Below are 18,460 nucleotides of genomic sequence, written 5' to 3'. Positions count from 1 at the left end.
AAAATGCCCTCAGACCACAGAGGGTTGAACACTGAAATACTGCAAATGACAGTATTTTCTTGTTTTGTTTTTGTATTAAGAAACTTTGACCATTTTAAATGTGTCATTTTGCGGTTATTTTTAAATGTGCATGTCAGCTGTAAAAAATGTGATTGTCCACCACAATATTGCTGGGAATACACATAGTTTACCTAGTAATGTCATGAAAAATGTGGGGCTTTGGCTGTTATTTTACTAGGTAGGCCAATTTCTGGGCAATGTTGTCAGCAGCTGTTTGCCGGAAATTGAGAAGAACATCTGTAACTTTTTTTGGCAGTGGATTGAGTCTAAACAGAAATATTACTTCCCAAAATGTTGGAGTGCTGCCAACAAGCTCACTTATCCAAGGGGCCAGTTTGGGTATTGGATTAAAGGTATTTCAGTTTTGGTACCATTGAATGTGTTAATATGACACGGCTTACCCATGAGCGGGTTACCCATAACACCGTTCTCCGTGTAGACCCTTGAGACTTTTTCCCTGGAGATTCTCAGAGTGGTAGTGGATGTTTGGAGCAAGTCACTTCACATTTGGCATATTGATTGAAGTAAATGTGGATAGAGGGGGTGTTATTTCTGTAAGTCGGTTTTACAACAACCTGAACATCTGTGTGGATCTCAGCCACGCTTTTTTTTTTTTTGGCTCTGGCACAGGAAGAAAATGTCCAATTCTAATCCCACCTGCAAAGCTCTGATTTGCTCAGTTGTTTCTCTAAACAAGGGAACAATAAGCAACACTCCAGACCTCTTTAAATCATTTCCCAACATCAGAGATGTGGCCAGTGATTCAGAGACAGGGTAGGGTAGCAGAAAACTGCAGTGACTGGTGAAAACCACAAGCCTTCTTAGTTGAATCCTTTTTTGAGGAAAAGTTGAAGTGATTTTAAAAAAATAATGTGAGGTTTCACAAATTATGAAAATCAGTTTATTCTTGCAAAGACCAGAATCACTAATTCTGGGAAGGAATTTATCCCGTTAAAAGAATGGGTTTGAGTTGACAACCGCACAGACACATAGACACACACACACACACACACACACACACAGACGGACAGACACGGTTGTACATGACAATGCGGCATTGAGAAGGTTTTCATCACAGTTTGGTTAGTTGTTCACATATCGCAATCTAGTAAATGTCTTTCACTAACGTCCCCACTCCATCTTTCTCCCACCAACCTCTCCCTCCCACATCGTCCTCTCGTCATGGCTGCGATAGTTACCATGGAAACAGAAAGGGTTTGGAGGGATGGTGCCATGTGGATGCCAGTGTGCGGGGTGGGTGGCATCCTGGGACTTGCAGGCCCTATTCCTTCTCTGTCCAGAGAAGAAATATCAGTTAATGACATCCAAGAAGGGGATGCCTCACAGCTAGACAGTTCCTTGTAACGGGAGAACGAGCGGAGTGTGTGTGTGTGTGTCATGTTTCCTGGTAAAGTCAAGTCACACGCAGAGAATTTGAAATAGCTCGCTGATGTGTTTCAGCCAATTGTGTCCTCATAATATTGGATTTCAAAGACAGAGCACTCAAGGATAGAACAAAGTGTAAAGGCAAAATGCAACTCAAAAACAAGTAATTACTGAAACAGCAGGTTGTGTTGAGCCACGGCATCTTCTGTAAAGATCCTGAATTTGTCTTATTTAGTTGACCACTTGTGAGACAGACTCACACACAGCGGTATGAGTAATTAATATTAAGTGCTGAAAGTTGGCGCGTCTGCACATCCATGCTGAACCTACCACTGAGCACAGAGCTCATCACTCCCACTACACTCATTAAATTAACATAAAATGTGTTAAGGGAATATCATGTAAAGGGAAATTTCTAATTATGTCCAGTTACCTCTTTGTTTTAGAAGCAAACACTTAAATATGCAGAGCCCTGCATGTGGAAAAAAAAAGAGGAAAGAAAAGGAAATTGTGTTCTCATATTACTCTTTTATTCTCGTGAATTATTTAATTGACTCACTTATTATTTAATTTGTGCTATCAAACTAATAATTGCACATTAAATTACTTTTGTTACTACATAACGTTGTTGTATGTACAAAGTACAGTATGTCCGTCCAAAGTCAAATCAAAATTGCATTGAATCCAAGTATCTCATTTAAAATAGATGCTCCATGGCCCTGACAGCTTTTGGCTCTTTGTTCCATTAGACTACACTGGGTAACTATATATCTTCACATGATTGATAGCAGCTGAAGCTAGCTAGAAAGTATGACAAAACTGGAATTTATTGAATGTGCACAATCTGTCTTGATAAATGGCACTCCCTAAAATCCATATTCAAGAAATATCGAATCATCGTAGCAAGCTTTCTTGTAAATGCTGCAGGAAATGTCACTGGTGTCGTACGGTGTATGGTGAACATGTCTCAGCCATAGAATTGGCAAAGGGGAATAAATAGGACATTCATCTACATACCTGCCAGGCAGCGGCACTAATGTAAAAAATGTTTTCCACGTCCACCACATCAAAATAAGCCAGACGATAAATCATCGATATGCAGTTTCTGCCTGAGGCCAATGTTACGTTCAAGAACTTAGAGTAGCCTTTGGAAAACAAAAATGTAGAAGAAGCCATTTGTTGCTCTCAAAAAAAGTCTTTATAGTTTTCCAAATACCAGTTAATACATCAATTATATGTGCAAATCAGTGAATAGTGGATAAAACAAATGCCACATTTTATTACCTATTAATCCAGACAAACAAATTGTTTGTGAACGAACAACAAATGAATCGAATAGTGTGTGTGTATATATGTGTGTGTATATATATATATATATATATATATATATATAGATATATAGATAGATAGATAGATAGATAGATAGATAGATAGATAGATATATATAGATATATAATGTTACAATGAATGAATTGTGTCGCTTAGGTAAATTTGACCAAAAAAGAGGCATGGATGTTACGGATTATCTGTCTCAAGCTATTTTCACGCCTCTAGAGGTTGATGTTTTTATTGCTTACTAGAGTAAGCAGTATTGGGCTCAGTAGGAAATCAATCAAAAAACATTTTGACACACTTTAAAAAGAAAGCCACCATCCTGATTTCATAAAAAACGTTATCTTTCTTCCTCTTTATTTGAACATATCCAGTTTCCCACTATGCCTGGCGCTCATTAGTTTAGCAATGAATTAATAAAAAAGACTAGTTATACAGCCTATTAGGTTGTTCTTCTGTACCAGTTCATGAAGCCATTCTCTGATTAAATTGTCACCTTTAAGAAACCGTAACGTATTCTGCGAAACACTAAGAATCAGTGGATTGAGATGATTGATTTCAGTCCTGCTGGGATGGACTGATGAATAGGCTAAATAACACCATCCAGCCAAACAATGGCATGTTTGCTCTGCACCTCCTTGTGTGTGTATTTGTGAGGCAATTAAGAAAGCACTTTGGCCTGCGCTCCATTTGCCAGAGCCTCCATTTAGATTAACCAGCAGCTCCAATTAGGAGCAGGCGCTTCCTTTCCTGTGAGCACGCCAGCCTCTAATGGCTGGATAGATTGATTTAAATGCAAACTAGAGAGGATTTAATGAACTGCTTTTACAGAAAGGGTTTAATAGGAATTTGCACACCCACAGACAGGTTGCCAAACAGTTCATACACCATTAATTATGCATTGTAGTGTTTTTGTCTTGAAAAGAGAGAATAAAATTGCACTGGAATTATAGGCACTAAGCAATGCACAAAGACGGCGTCTGTTGTCATTTGATACAGGTGAGATGTGTTGATACTGTTGAATGTAGTTAAAAGGGATGCCTAAAATAAAAGCAGATGCCGTAGAACGTAGGCTGACTGTTGATCTTATCAGCCAAACACCACAGAATCAAATATGATAGTTATTGTGGATGTAATGGATCATAGACTGACAGTAATTTACATCTGGTGAACACTGTACAACTATTGTAAGCTAGCACACAAGATGTGGGTAATGTTATGTGCCATGTTATAATGGTGTTATGATTTAGGTGCTTCTATTTCCATTGTAATGAGCACAGCTATGGGCAATTGGGCATTGATGAGCCATGAATCTGACAGCATTCGGGAGGGATTTTGGTTGTGTTGCTCTGGGTTTTACAGCCTATGTCATTCAGTTAAGTGAGCAGAAAATGTATCTCAGCAATACAATAATCTCTATGTTTGATAAAAAACAAATTTTAGGACTGTATACATAAACGTCTGGCAACCACACGCAAAGGGTATTGCTGCTAGTGATTATCTATTTTTGGACAACCTTTAAAAGGGTATCCAGGGAATTTAATATTGGACTTCCGTAAAGTTAAGAGACTCACAAGAGACATAATTAAAAGTGATCCAAATCTGAGCAGCTGAGGCCGAGGTACCCTAACTTTTAGTCCCTAGTTTGGTTTAAATGAGATGTGGTGGCTTTTTTCAAATCTTTCCTCAACCAATATACTACACTATACATATACACATAAAGTGTTATTTGTTGTAATTTTTCCTCTTGTTCATACTTCAGTGTAAATCCACATTCTGTGCTAAAATGCATTCTTAAGTTCAGTCAAAGTTGATATGATGCTTCAGCAGTATATATAAGACCATGGGTGTCAAACTCATTTTAGTTCATGGGAGACCACTTTTTACTGGTCCGGCCCATAATAACCGATTAATAACTTCACATATGTCCAATCTTTTAGTTTAAAACGGGTACAAGTACATAAGGAACAATATATTTTCAAAACACATAATGAACAGCCTGAGATATCTTAGTAACAGTAAGTGCAGTTTCAACAATATGTCTCAGTTCTCAACTCTATTCGGATCAGGATGTCTGTTAGTTGTGTTGAATATTCCTTAACTAAAAGATGTTGTGAACACACCAAACACACTGGCTTTCTATTTAGTAGGGCTGCTCCCTCTTAGTCGATTAGTCGACTAATCGGTCGTTTTAGTCTTAGTCAACTTAGATTTCTTTAGTCGATTAGTCATGTTTGATGCTTTTATCATGCTGAATGACTTATTTCCAAGAAACGTACAAGCACATCTCTGGTAAACACAAGAATTAAAGTGATGCTTTTGCATGACTCTCTGCGGAGAAACTCAGATTTACAGATCTGTCGATTAAATCAACTAATCAATTAGTCGAAACACTTGAATGATTGTTAGTTGACTAAGAATTTCTTCAATCGAGCACAGCCCTACTATTTAGGCTAGCTATGTGAAGTTGAAAGTTCCTCAGTAGTAACTGGTCTTTCTTTTAATTTATTTTTTGACAAAGACATTTATTGTGGCAAATATCACACTTTGCAAAGTGTGATATTTCCAGTGAGCTGGATTCGACCCTTTGGCGGGCTAGTTATGGCCCTATGGCCGTATGTTTGACGCCTCTGAATTACACAAAGATTTTTGAGAAAGAGTCATCTCTTTAGTGGATTTGAAAAAACATTTATTATTATGTTTATTTTCTGTTCTTTTATTTAATGACTAACATTGATAGTGAGTAATGGTTTCATGTTTGTTTCCAGATGTTGGTGACGACTCCAGAGAAGTGGGATGTTGTAACCAGGAAGAGTGTTGGAGATGTGGCTCTCTCCCAGATCGTGCGTCTCCTAATCTTGGACGAAGTTCACCTTCTCCATGAAGACCGAGGACCAGTGCTGGAGAGCCTGGTGGCCAGGACCATCAGACAGGTACGCCCTACTCCCTCTCTGCTTCTTAATGTCTCTATATGTTACTCCCCTCAGCTCCGTCTGTCCTCGCTTGAAATCGTTTGAATGAGTGTATAGTTGTCAGTTTAGACTGCAAACATCTTTTAAGTAATTGAATTGATCTTTTATTTATAATATTCATCTTCGGTGTGTATGATTCCCAGGCTTCTGCACTGTCTGATACCAAAACATTATTTGTCTTTACCACACTTTTTTTTGTTCATTCTACAAAAAAAGCCAGCTGTCTGAGACACAGCAGTGTTTAATGTCAACACAAGGACTTTGAGGTATTCAAAGTGTGAGGCCCCTCCAAGGAGGGCCCGCGGGATAGGTAAAAAAAAAAGTGGTGTGGAGGGAGAGATGTGAGTTTGATACTGCATGAGGAGAAAGGGACAGGTGCATGCCGGTGTTCTTAAAAAAAAAAAAAGGTAAGTTAGTTAGGGAAGTTTGGACTGCTGATTTAGCCCGCTCACCAGCACGGTCAACAGTTGCTGCAGCGGCAACACCTGTGACGCACAGCTTGTGGTGGCACTTAAGGTATTTTAAAACCCTTAGTGCCCAATTGCTTCCATTTTAATTAAAATAATACAAATCTGAATACAAGGACTTGATACACATATTTTGAGATTCTGTGTAATATACACTTTCCAAAGACTGCAAACGTGCAAACTGAGAATGAATTGGAATGGACTGAGAATCTAAATTTCCGTCCGAATCATAGTAATCCATTGATAGTTCTACGAATATCCATGGGTACATTGCAGACAGGAACTTCTAATAGCTCACCAAAATGTAAACAATTAAAAGCTAAAATATTTGTAGCCTAAAGATAACTTGTCTGCCTGTATGGCAACATTCTACTTCCTGTTTACGTCCCCCAAAGCCCCCAAACTATTGTAACTTAGATTATGAATATCCCCCAATAGAAGTTGGTCAATGAATAATAATAATAGGAGTTTCAGACTTTGAAAACCTGCAGTAAAGAAGATAAAATCCAATGCTCACTTTTGGTACTTACAGTGACCGTTTCCGATACTCAGGACTACCGATACATGTGGATCAGTACTCAAGCTTAAAATCTATCTCTGCTTGGAATAATGCACTGAAAATGCTTATTTTTTTCCTTCCAGTACATTTTTGCCCAGTTGCAATTTTGATTTACTCTGTGTGACGAATAACATTTTAAGCTAGCTGACAGAAAGTAAGAGGCTCACAGACTGTACTTCTCATCATGATCTCCCTATTGCATTTCTTCTACCCACATTATCCACAAAACCTCCCCATAGCTCTGTGTTAAACAGTCGACTGAAGGCTGAAAAATGAGACACAAAGGGAGAGAAGAGACAAGAGAGTCAGAGTTTAGGGAGAGACACAGCATGTGTGTGAGAGAGAGGGAGCAATTATTTAAACTAATGGAGTTATATGTTTAGGTATATGCATTTTGCAAATTAAAATGTTTGGGTTTTATTTGTTCTGGGGATTAAATGTATGAAGTGTGTGTGTGTGTGTGTGTGTGTGTGTGTGTGTGTGTGTGTGTGTGTCTGTGTGTCTGTGTGTGTCTGTGTGTGTCTGTGTGTCTGTGTGTGTCTGTCTGTGTGTGTCAAGTCCCATTAACCAGTCCTTCCAGAAAAATGCGTGAGAGAATGAGTTTTTTGTGATTGTTGAGGGCAATAATCCTTGATTATGCTGCACGTTTTTTTTAAAAATGCGATGGAATATGCAGGAACTTGCAAAAATTGCAGGAACTTGCAAAAATTGCAGGAACTGCGGTTTGATGAAAAAGAGAAAAAAAAGTGATTTTATGACATAATTATGTCACTTCATAACGTTCCCATGGCAACGGGGAAATGGCTGCTCTTGTGTGAAGTAAACACAACATTTTTCAACTTTCTGCTAAGTTAAATGTGACTTTTTTTGCATCGAAAATGCGGGGATTATGAAATCATGCAAGCGGAAATCAGCAATTTATGCGGCAAAAGTGCGACGTATTGTGTCAATACGCGAACGTTAGTTGATTATGCATTGAATTATGAGATCGCATAATCGAGTTTTTTTTCTTTTTTCATTGGCGGGGATTGCTGTGGACAAAGTACACGCTGTGATACACTGATAAGAGAAAATTACGTTTAACCATGTATCCAGCTAATTTAAATAGCTTACATTACTTCATTCAATATTGTATGTGGTGTTTTCTTTTGTGGCATGCACATGTTCCACCAAAACAAGTTCCTTCCCGAGACTATTTTGCAGAGCCACCGTCACTGCTTCCGGGACATTTTAAAGAAATGCAAACAACCCAGAACGTTTGTTATGTTATGTGGTGTAGCCACAACGCTGTGGAGATAGGTCTGGCAATGCCAGAGTACCAATAAGGTAACAATAGCACACTCTTTGGAGTGAACATCATAGATGGCGTAAGTCCTGCCCCCTTGGAAGAAAAAAAATCCATGCACTGTCTGTGAAACTGATTTCCCCTGATGATAACTGACAGGTACCTGGGCAGGAATCAGCCACAACATTTGAGATATTAGAGTGATTATTTTGATGGGAAAATAGAGAGAATGAGCCTTAGTGTCCCATATCCCCTTCTGATAAGGTGCTTTCATGTGTCAGTCCCTTGTAGGAAGTTAATAAATGGAGAAGACATAAGAGAAGTAAAGGGACATTTTTAGAATGCACAGACCACCTCTGCCTCATCCAGGCACCATGCTCTGTGAATTACATTGTGACCCTGAATGTCTCTATTAAATGTCCATTTTGTCTGTCCTTGGCACTGAGTGATATGACTCAGTCTGTACCCACTACATGAAAGCCTTTTAGATTTGTTACTCTAAACACAGTGTGTGTGTCTCTGCAGGATTAAGACTCAAATTCCCACAAATGTGCATTGTGCACACTCTTTGAGTCAGATATATACAAAGCTGTTTTGCTTCATGACTCATAACACAGCAATAAAAAGAACAGTAAAGATGGGGCAGAATTCCACGAATCTGATCTGCCAGTCCCATTGGCAAGACCAGTCATCCCTTTGCATTACTCTTATGTACAATTATGGCTATTTAACTTTATCTTAGATCTCATTATACATCCACCTGACGTGCAAACCATCATCAGTAGTAATACATCATTGTTATCAAATGTTATATAGGTAATAAATAGGATTTAGCAGTTATATTACATAGTTTTTAAATAGTTTCCCTATAGAGGATAAAAGGAAAAGAACCCTGACCAGGGAAATACAATGATGAAACAACGCTAAACACTTGTAGGAGACATTATTAAAGGATTTAGAGAAGACATTGATTCAAAGGTTTATGAATGTGCCTTCGATTGGTGATTGGCATATTCTAGATATATGTGTAGATTGCAAATCTAGAGAGATTTATGTAACTTTTGTGGAAATGTCCCACTCGAGTGTGATGGACCAACTAAAGTGCTCATCATTAGGAGAAATGTTGAAAATCAATGGGTAACACTTGTAGGCTAAAGGACTCAGGCCAGAGTGGGGAAGGCAGAGTGAAACAGAGGGATGAGCTGCTGTGCTGTGCAGCGGCAGAGACCTCTTGCTGGGGTTAACCGCAAGGTAATTGAAAACTGGTCCCGTACATGTGACCGCTGTTTACTCGGTTCACAGCCCATTTATCTGCAGGTTTAGCAGATATTACTGAAGATGGGCTGACTGGGTGCTTTGTACACCTTTACACCTTTTAGAGGTTGTGATGCAGTGCACAAGTCTGAAGCCTCTGGATAGTCTGTTTGCCAGCCGACTGCACATGCTGTCACTGCTTAGAACACAGCTTCCGGTTCATATCGATTTTGATTCTTTGAGGGGGGGAGTTGAAACGGGTCACAAGCTTATTTCTCAATTAAGAGGAAAGTTTTATTTTTACGGCTGCAACACAACAAGCGCCTGGCCGCTACGGAAACCAAAACTTGCGCATGTTAAATTTGGAACCCACGATCAGATTTTAAGCCAAATCCTCCAAACGATTCCAATAAAGAAACGATTCCGATGGAATCGGTTCTCGATGCCCAACCCTACTCCTGAATGACTGCAGCTTGTGCTCCTTTACACGGCAACCACAATTGACTGACTGAATTGTGGCAGTGAAGGAACATTGTGGCATTGCTCAAGCACTGTAACCGACTAATTTGGGTGGTTTGGTGCTTTTGTAAACAGTGTAGCATGTTTGACGGTTTCTGTTTCCAGAGACATACATGTAATGTCAGCCAACATCAGTTTGACAAGTTGCCACACAGCTTTTGCTCCACTCTATGTCCAGTGTCACTGGGAAACCATAACACCTCCAGGCGCTACATCTACATGACATCCCAGCTCTGTTTTCCTATGTGTATTCACTTTATCTGCTAAACTGTACATCCAAAGGCTAACCTGAGTAATGGTATAGCAAACAGACAACAACTGTCCCACTGCCAAAGCTGTCCAGGTGGAATTTAACGCTCTAAAATTAATGTTTCACAAGACATAAAGCTAAACACTAAGTTGATTGAATAGTAATTATTTAGTTCCCCGGGCGAACCAAAGAACATCACCTACCGAACTGAATGTCCTGTACCGAATGTGACCAACTCAAGGGGGTAAGCGAGCGTCTGGAATGCGTGGCTCCTATGGCGCCATTTTGATGCTAACAAGCGATCACCCGCCGTTAGCATTCCATTGACTGCCATTCATTTTGACGTCACTTTGACAGCGAATAACTTTACATCTGAAGCGTTTAAAGACTCTATTTGTCCACTGTTCATTTCTAAAGAAACACAACAATGTATACAAGGCTCCATTACCTTGTATATCACGTTATGGCTCCGTAGCAGACGTTTTTGTAAAAATAGGCTAACAATTGTGTCATAACCAAGCGACTTACTGTTACATAGTAGAGGAATTACCGTATAGTACAGGAGAAGCTCGCAGGCAGTTTGGACTTACGTTAGCTGTTTAGGTTTAATTACCAATGTTAACAAGCATGTTAGTTAGCAATATTTAGCCTGTGCCCATGTTATCTCCTTACATATACCTACGGTCTCTGTCTCTGCAAGATTGGGAATGATTGTGATTTCTCTTGGCACAGCTACCAGAAGACTTACAACTTTCAGTGCTCACGTCACATTTACGTTGTCTCTGCGCTCACCGGAAAAGTGCTTCTAATATCCTTCACTGGTCTCCGTCAAGAGCAACGGGCTCTGTTGGTCCATTTTATATATGTCAATGGACCAACTACAGTATGTTTCTGCAATTTCATCAAAAAAGAGGCACAATTGCAATCCTGGCACAGCATGGCGCAGATATACAAATCCCATGCTCATGTAGGATATATTGCTTGGCTTGTGGATTGAATTGCACTGGAGGTCATGATAGCTGTGTCCCTTTCCTGCTTAAGTGCATTTTAAAAATAAATATTTCAATCTTGTCTAAGAGATCTTAAAAGGGTAGAAAGTAGTTAATTGAAGCAGCAGAGACAGATATATCCTTACTTCAAGTATCTTGCATGGGACAAACTCAAAAACACCTGATCCTACATTTCAATTCAATTACATTTTGTCATTGACACAATGTGCAGGCACATTTGTGTAGGTCATTGCTTTCCAACAAACATTAACATTATTTACAAGCTCATTATTTCCCATAATGCAACTTAACGCCGTCTTTTCTTAGACTCTTTCTGTCTGGTAAATGCCCTCGTTTATACGTTCCCAATTTTATAACACAGACTTTCTGTCATAAATTTCTCTCTTTTAAGCCCAAGCTGGGAAATATATTCTCATTAAGTTATTTCAGACTTGACCCAGCTCTAGAGCCACAGAAGACACTATACTGGAGTATAGGAGTGGTACTCCTCCCGACTAGTAAATGTATTTAGTGTAGTGCCCTTCAAATGGCTTATTTTATTGTAGAATCTTTTCATTAAAGCTAAAAAGATGGGTTGTGTCTGCAATCAAATATGACAATAGAAAAGGAAAGTCACGGCTTCCGCTGGAATGGCTTGTTGGCTCTATGTCGGGAAACAAGAACAAGTTGAAACCTCCAATTGTGTGGGTTAACGGAAAACCGATCCCTCCCAGTTAGTGTTTATTCCTCCTAGTGCCCATCTGATTTGCCTCCTGTGATCCTTAAACATGCTCGACCAGTCAAATTATTCATTTTGATTGTATCTGTTTATTTGTCAGAGACAATAAATATAGACTTTGCTGCATCTAAAGTGCAACCGATGCAATGTGTGTGGGACTTCTCGCCGTAGGCTAATTTGCAGTCCTTGTCCCTGCTTAGGCTTTTAGAAATGATACGCGTGGTAAAACACTATAAAATAGACATACAAACTAACAGTTGAAGCAGACAAACAGGCAGTCACAGATGCATAAAAACTAACCGTAGGCAAACATGGACCAGCAGCCACATACAGTACATGCATAAAGACCAACGATACAGCAGACTGAGGCAGCTACCTAGATGGTTAAAAGCTGACAATTAAAGTCAGTCACAGTCACATAAATACACAAAAACCAGCAGTTTTTCTGCCGTTAAACTAGCAAAGTGGATTCATACACCCCCTAAACACACCTGCGCCAGGCGCTTCACGCCGTGCACTTAGATCGTTAAAATAGGGCCCTTAGTGTCTGACTTCAGGAAGCCTAAATACTGGTCACACATTAATATGAAAAAATGTGGTTTGTAATAATTAGTGGTGTTCATCCTCTAAACAACAACAGCATATTTAATGTCATTTGTTTTTTCTATTAAAAAAAAACTTTATCATGAGTTATTGATTGATACAATGATACATTGAAATGTGTGAAAATAGTATTAAGTATTTAAGAAAAAAAAGGAAAAAAAGAATGTAATTATAGACAAATGGTCAACTGAAAATAATATGAGATAAGACTTAACTTAAAGTGTGCAGACTATAGGTTGTTGTAGCAGCAAAAAGCAATATGATTCAGTGCTGTTGGAGATACAGATTAGAAACTACATTTTCTGGGGGGAATGTGTGTTGCTGAGAGCAGAAAGTTATTGCTTGCAAAGTTGTAAACAGCAGCTGAAGGAGAATGAACTGTTGGAGGAGTAGAATGAGTTTCAAGGAGGGGAGGGGAGAAAGATGGAAACATGGAGGGAGGGCAGAAAGGGAAAGAAAGATGTGGAAAAATGGGAACATAAAACACGAGGTGGAAAGGAAAGAAAGATAAAAAAAAAATACTGGAGGAAAGAAGAGAAAGAAAGTACAGGGTATGGTAGTAAGAATGTAGTAATAAAAAGAAAACAAAAGAAAAAATATGGGATTGGTGAAAACGTTTTATTATTTAATGTTTAGGCATTATTGCGATATGTTCCCAAGATATATCTCAGAGGCACACTCTCAGAAATAAATCCGTAAAATAACAGAAAATGTTCTGGCAGCTCATGACCTGGACTTGATGGAAATGATGTGTAGCTACAGTTAAAATACAGAACATTTGAAAATAAAAACTTAAAATTTTTTGAAAATGCCGACAAACGCCAAAAAAGCAACAAAAACGCCTTAAGAAGTGTAACAAAGGTTTTAAAAAAAGCAACACAAATGTCGAAAAAAACGTCCACAGTGTTGAAGTAATTTGATTAAAAAAAAACGTGGACTTTAATCTGCCGAAACCAACGTCTGTGGCGGACAAAAGTTGTCAGAGCACAGATTATGTAATTCCAAATGTGAAAACTAAAATACAACTGTGAAGCCCGTTTTATGGAAAATTTGTTAAAATATACAGAAACAACTATGCCATTTAGCACTAATAATAGGGACATTTCCATACAGCAAAATATATGTTCCTACTGTATATGTACGGTATATGACTTCCCGACTGTATGTGGCTCTCAGCTCCAAGCCCATTGGTTACTATACCAAAGACATACAAAGCAAACATTACTCAAACAGGATGATATAGTGCATTTGTCGGGGACTATGTTCAACAGCGGATTAATCTGGTGAGTGTTTGGGGCAGCCGGACGGTGTGAGATTGAGTCAAAATAAACTAGAGTCTGTGTGTTCATGGTAACGCAGGAACGCGTCACCCAGTGCAACAGTGTGGCTCATTGATGTAGAGCGGAATTACAGCGGTATTCTCAGCTTCATGTAGTAAAAGTACGTTGTTGCCTTTTTTAGAAGTTTTTGTCATTTTGTTTTGGTCGTTCTTTTGTTTTTTTTTTTTTTGTGTATATCAGTACTTCCAGGATTTTGCTGCCTTTTTTTTTTAGATTGTTGCGGCCCAAAATGCCTGATTTTGCATGGAGCTTTTGTAAAAAAATTGCGGTAAAAGTTGTGATGTGTATGTTTGTTGCAATGAAGTTGCGGGAGACAGTGAAAGTTGCAAAAAAAGTTTAGATTTTTTTATTTATATATATATAAAAAGGTTTGCGGAAGAATAAAACTACTCTGGGCTGAGTTTTCCTAGTAACCTTACCAAAAAGGCTGCAAATGTTGGTATAATATGAACATGGCTGGTGGATTTAAGACCAAAAAAATAATAATTTACTGAATGAGTCAAATTTGAACATTTGTGTCTGTGGCTTGTTGATCTTTACATTGTTAGTTTATTTCCTAACCTGGCCTGGGACTCACATTCATACGGTTTGATAAAGTACTTATTGGACTTTAACTTATCATTGCACTTACAATAACGAGCGTAGCTGTCCTCAATTTAGGCAATTGTGTCGTCTCATCTCCGCAGCCGACAGGATTGAAACAGCAGCCACTGACTTTAGAGTGAAAAATCATTACAGCGTACATTGATGTTAAAATGTATTCAGGTTGGCAGGACGGTCTGAAATGTTTTGCATGTGTCTTTGGCGGTACGTTTTGTCTTTTGTAAATGTGAGATGTTCGTGTCTCGTATTCTTATCGGAAACAAGCTCTCTCTCACTCACGCGTGGTCAGTGGCGCTCAGAGTCATATTATACTGACGTAAAGTCTGGCACGCGGGACAGCTGGGATTGGTTGAAGTCGCGGAAGTCCGGTTATTGGTCAAATTTGCGGAAAAGTTGCGGTGATTGGTCAAAATTGCGAGTTGCAACAAAGTCAAGGCGATTGGTTGAATTCGCGTGAATTGGCGCGATCGCGACATCGGGAAATCCTGGAGGGACTGGTATATTCAACATCGCTAAATATATTGAGCAATAGAAAATGTATTTCTAAAATAGAAGTTTTTACACATAACGTATCGTATTCATTACACAAGGTGTGGGATGGCTCTGGGTTGACATGCCATTTGGTACGGATGCGGAGCTTGGTCTGGACTTTGAGAAGCCCTGGACTCTAATGAGTACTCCCAGCATTTTGAACGTATGTAAGCTTAGACTGTAAAAGCAGTTATAGGCAAAAGGGAGCACTGAGTTGCTCTTTTAAGAATAACAAGCTTGTACAAAGAATAGATAAGTAGTAGAGAATACTTTTATCCTGAACGTAATGCGGTTTCTGTTGCAGACGCCACAGGGGATTATATCACTCTACTTGAGTAGAACATGTCGGACTGCTATTTCTGCCACTAATGATATCTAAATGTGACAGGCACAGAGGCAACATCTCTCGGTTTCTTTGTGTGGAGAATTTGTAAACAGCTCATAGTCCACCCTCCAACCGAAGACGTTGGGTGCGAGTGGCACGCCAGGCAGACCCTCCCCCCCCCCCTTCATCTCTCTATGTCCCATTATTTGCCACACCTGACAGACGGCTATAATTGATTGTGCTGTAGGAATTAAGGAGGCCGCTTCGGATGCGCTAAGTTCACGTTTTCAGACGCATTAATATGGAAATCCCTGTAAACTAAATAATATGTGTTCCCCATTTTATGCAAATGCTGTAGCACCAAGCCAGTTATCACTTTGATGTTTTACTGGGAAGAGCTTTGGTTTGGACTACATTTTCTTGGCTGGGTGTGCTGCTACCAATTATGCACTGCGTTGGAGATAAAGTCCCTCTAACCTTTATTAAAAAGGCCTTTAATGTTGCTCTGTTGTGGGTCTTCTTCTTGTGCTTTGGTATTTAAGGAGCGTTTGGGCTTTACCTACGCTTACATAAGGCATGCTTTTTATAGTTAGTTACAGTAGGTGCTAGAGATGCACCGATTACAATTTTCTAGGCCGATTTACGATTTTTCATTGAGTTTGACCTGCTGAGACCGATTTTAGCCGATTCCGATTAAATTTTTTTCTACATACAAATATTTATTTTCTATCTTTTCTTCAATAGAACAGTTTAGATTTTGCGTAGAACATAGAAATTTTTTTTAACAGATAATCAATCGCTATAAAATAGAACTATATAAATTACTCCTGTTATGGAAGAAACATTTCCTTCTTTTCACATCCAATATCCAACAAAATAAATGTGATATATTTAGCAAACTAAACTTCTGTGTGAAAACAGGTAATGCATTTGTACAAAAGGCCGTCTATAAGCAGTGATTGTTAGAGTGCATGTTGGAGAATAGCGCGGACATGCGCTTCACACCGCGAGCAGGCACGCACGCCACTCGGCGGAAAAGTGAGAGAAAGAAAAAAGAGACTTGCTTGTCCGGAGGATAACTAGCCAGTGGGAGAACCCTAAGTTGTATAACTTATGTTGTCTGTTCATTGTTAGCTGGTGGTTTCGTTGTTTGTGTTCTTCACCTGCGAGCTACGTTGCACATGGCTGTTGATTTGATATAATGGCGATTGTTGAACGCCCTTGTTGCTCACGTTTGTATTTTTATTTTTGGCATTATTTACAGGCTACAGTAGTTACACTGCATTAAAATAATGTAATTAATAGTCGGTTTATTGTTATTTGCTAGCCTATATATATATATATATATATATATATATATATATATATATATATATATATATATATATATATATATATATATATAATTCCTATGCATTGTGTATGGTAGCCTTTACAATGTTATTTATTTACAGCATTTGACCGGCATAAAATCGGTATATGTCAGACTGACTGGCTGGTCGCCGGTTATGGCCGATCACATAAAAATCTGCCAATTCTGGTCACCAGCCGGTCAATTGGTGCATCTCTAGAAGGTGCTTGAACTTTTATTTGAATACCCGCAATATGACCATAATATGCAGTTTAATAGGGTTGTTGATGACTACTACTTGGCCACATGCAGAGGTATCAGGGTGTCAGAACACGGAAGGAAGCACCCACTCCCTCACTAACTATTTTGCTACTTTTTCAATACATATAGACATTTACTCTCACTAGGTTTTCTTTATTTAAAGTTCCTCCATCAGTTAACAAAGACAAAGAGTTGATTTGTTTGGATGAATGTTAATTGCTGGATGATGTACCACACCTGATTACTGACCTGAGTAATGACTTGATTGGCCAGTTTGAACTGGAGAGGGCGGGCTCTCATCCTAGATGTGATGTGTGAGTAGAATGTGAGAGTTGTTGCTGGACTGTTATGTTTGAGGAGCAGCACCAGAACCGTTTGAGCAGAGCAAAGAGGAGTTCCCTCTGTGTTTTTCTTTGTTTAAAGTCTTTTCGAAGACTGAAAATAAAAGTCTACCAGTTTTCCCAGCAACCCTTCCTGCCAGCGTGATGTTTTATCTGCTTCACGGTTCCTCTGAGCTGCAACGCACCTCCCCTTGCAACAGTGTAAATAAGCCATTGTTTGCTACCGTCTTTGTCCATAACTTTATAGAGTGATAATATGTGGGATGACCTTTTCATCTTGTTCTGCTGCTGATTCTGCAGCTTTAGGATGCACTACCTGATTTAGTCATATTTCCCCTATAGTGTCACCAGATCCCCACATTTCGTTTCAGTGAACTTATTTTGAAATCCAGCATAGTTTACACAGCAATGGTGGAGAAAGTGCAGTATTCACGTCCCTTAGTATTGGCAGTAGTATTATGAACAAAACTATTACTGATGCAGGTTTTTTTTTTACAGGACCTTGGGTTATTTCTTTCGTTCTTAAGCTTAATAGATTTTTTGCAGAGGCAGAAGTCAGCAGTGAGTGTGTTGGTGTCTAACCTGCTATAAAGTTTTCCAAGGTCCAGCATTTCAGGTGTGCATGGCTTTGTGAACTACATGGATCCCAGTGCGGAGCCACGGAGGACTTAGCGGTGTCTACTTTTGATATTGTGACCTAGTCATTTAGTTGTATTCAGCTCATTACCCATTCTGAATTGTAAATTCAGCCGTTAATCACAATTACCTCACGTTGCTATAAAACTTTATGATGCCACAAACTTAACTGAAACATGGATTCTTCATCTCTTGTACAAGAAAGCAGTAAAACTCATAGTTGCATGAATTAAAAAGCAACTTAAAACAACCTGCAGACGGTTTGACTCCCTGTAGGTGAACATGATGCACATCTGCAGTGTGGAGGTTCAGCAGCGGTGGTGTGAATGTGTAGTGCAAGCCTGTTTCGCTGGCAGGGATTGGTTAGGTCTTATCTTGATGGGATGGTTTGACAGGTACTGCATCACATTAAAGGCCTTACCAATCTTCCCTGTCACATCCAGCAGGAGGCACACAGATAGGGCCACCACCACACACACACACACACACACACACACACACACACACACACACACACACACACACAGTTTTCTCTCCTCTCATACAGGGTGATACAAAACATATTGAATTTTCCTCAGGTTTCAAATACAAAATAAAGATATGAGCAAGATCATTTACTTCGTCTCATAAGTCAAAGACATAGACCCCTAATCCACT

At 39.2% G+C, this 18,460-nt stretch overlaps 1 protein-coding gene across 3 annotated transcripts in view; it reads left to right on the top strand.

Moving 5' to 3' along the window:
- The window catches only part of ascc3 (activating signal cointegrator 1 complex subunit 3), a 193,100-nt gene that overhangs the window by 83,407 nt on the left and 91,233 nt on the right, over positions 1–18,460 (top strand). For all 3 annotated transcript variants that reach the window (XM_028579494.1, XM_028579493.1, XM_028579495.1), the window contains exon 11: positions 5,547–5,711. In XM_028579494.1, the coding sequence (XP_028435295.1) occupies positions 5,547–5,711 (165 nt within the window). The remainder of the gene's footprint in view (positions 1–5,546; positions 5,712–18,460) is intronic.

The sequence above is a fragment of the Perca flavescens genome, chromosome 6 (assembly GCF_004354835.1).
Source record: "Perca flavescens isolate YP-PL-M2 chromosome 6, PFLA_1.0, whole genome shotgun sequence".
Taxonomy (NCBI): domain Eukaryota; kingdom Metazoa; phylum Chordata; class Actinopteri; order Perciformes; family Percidae; genus Perca; species Perca flavescens.
Note: the sequence above shows the minus strand (reverse complement) of the source record. Positions and strands in the feature narration are given on the sequence as shown.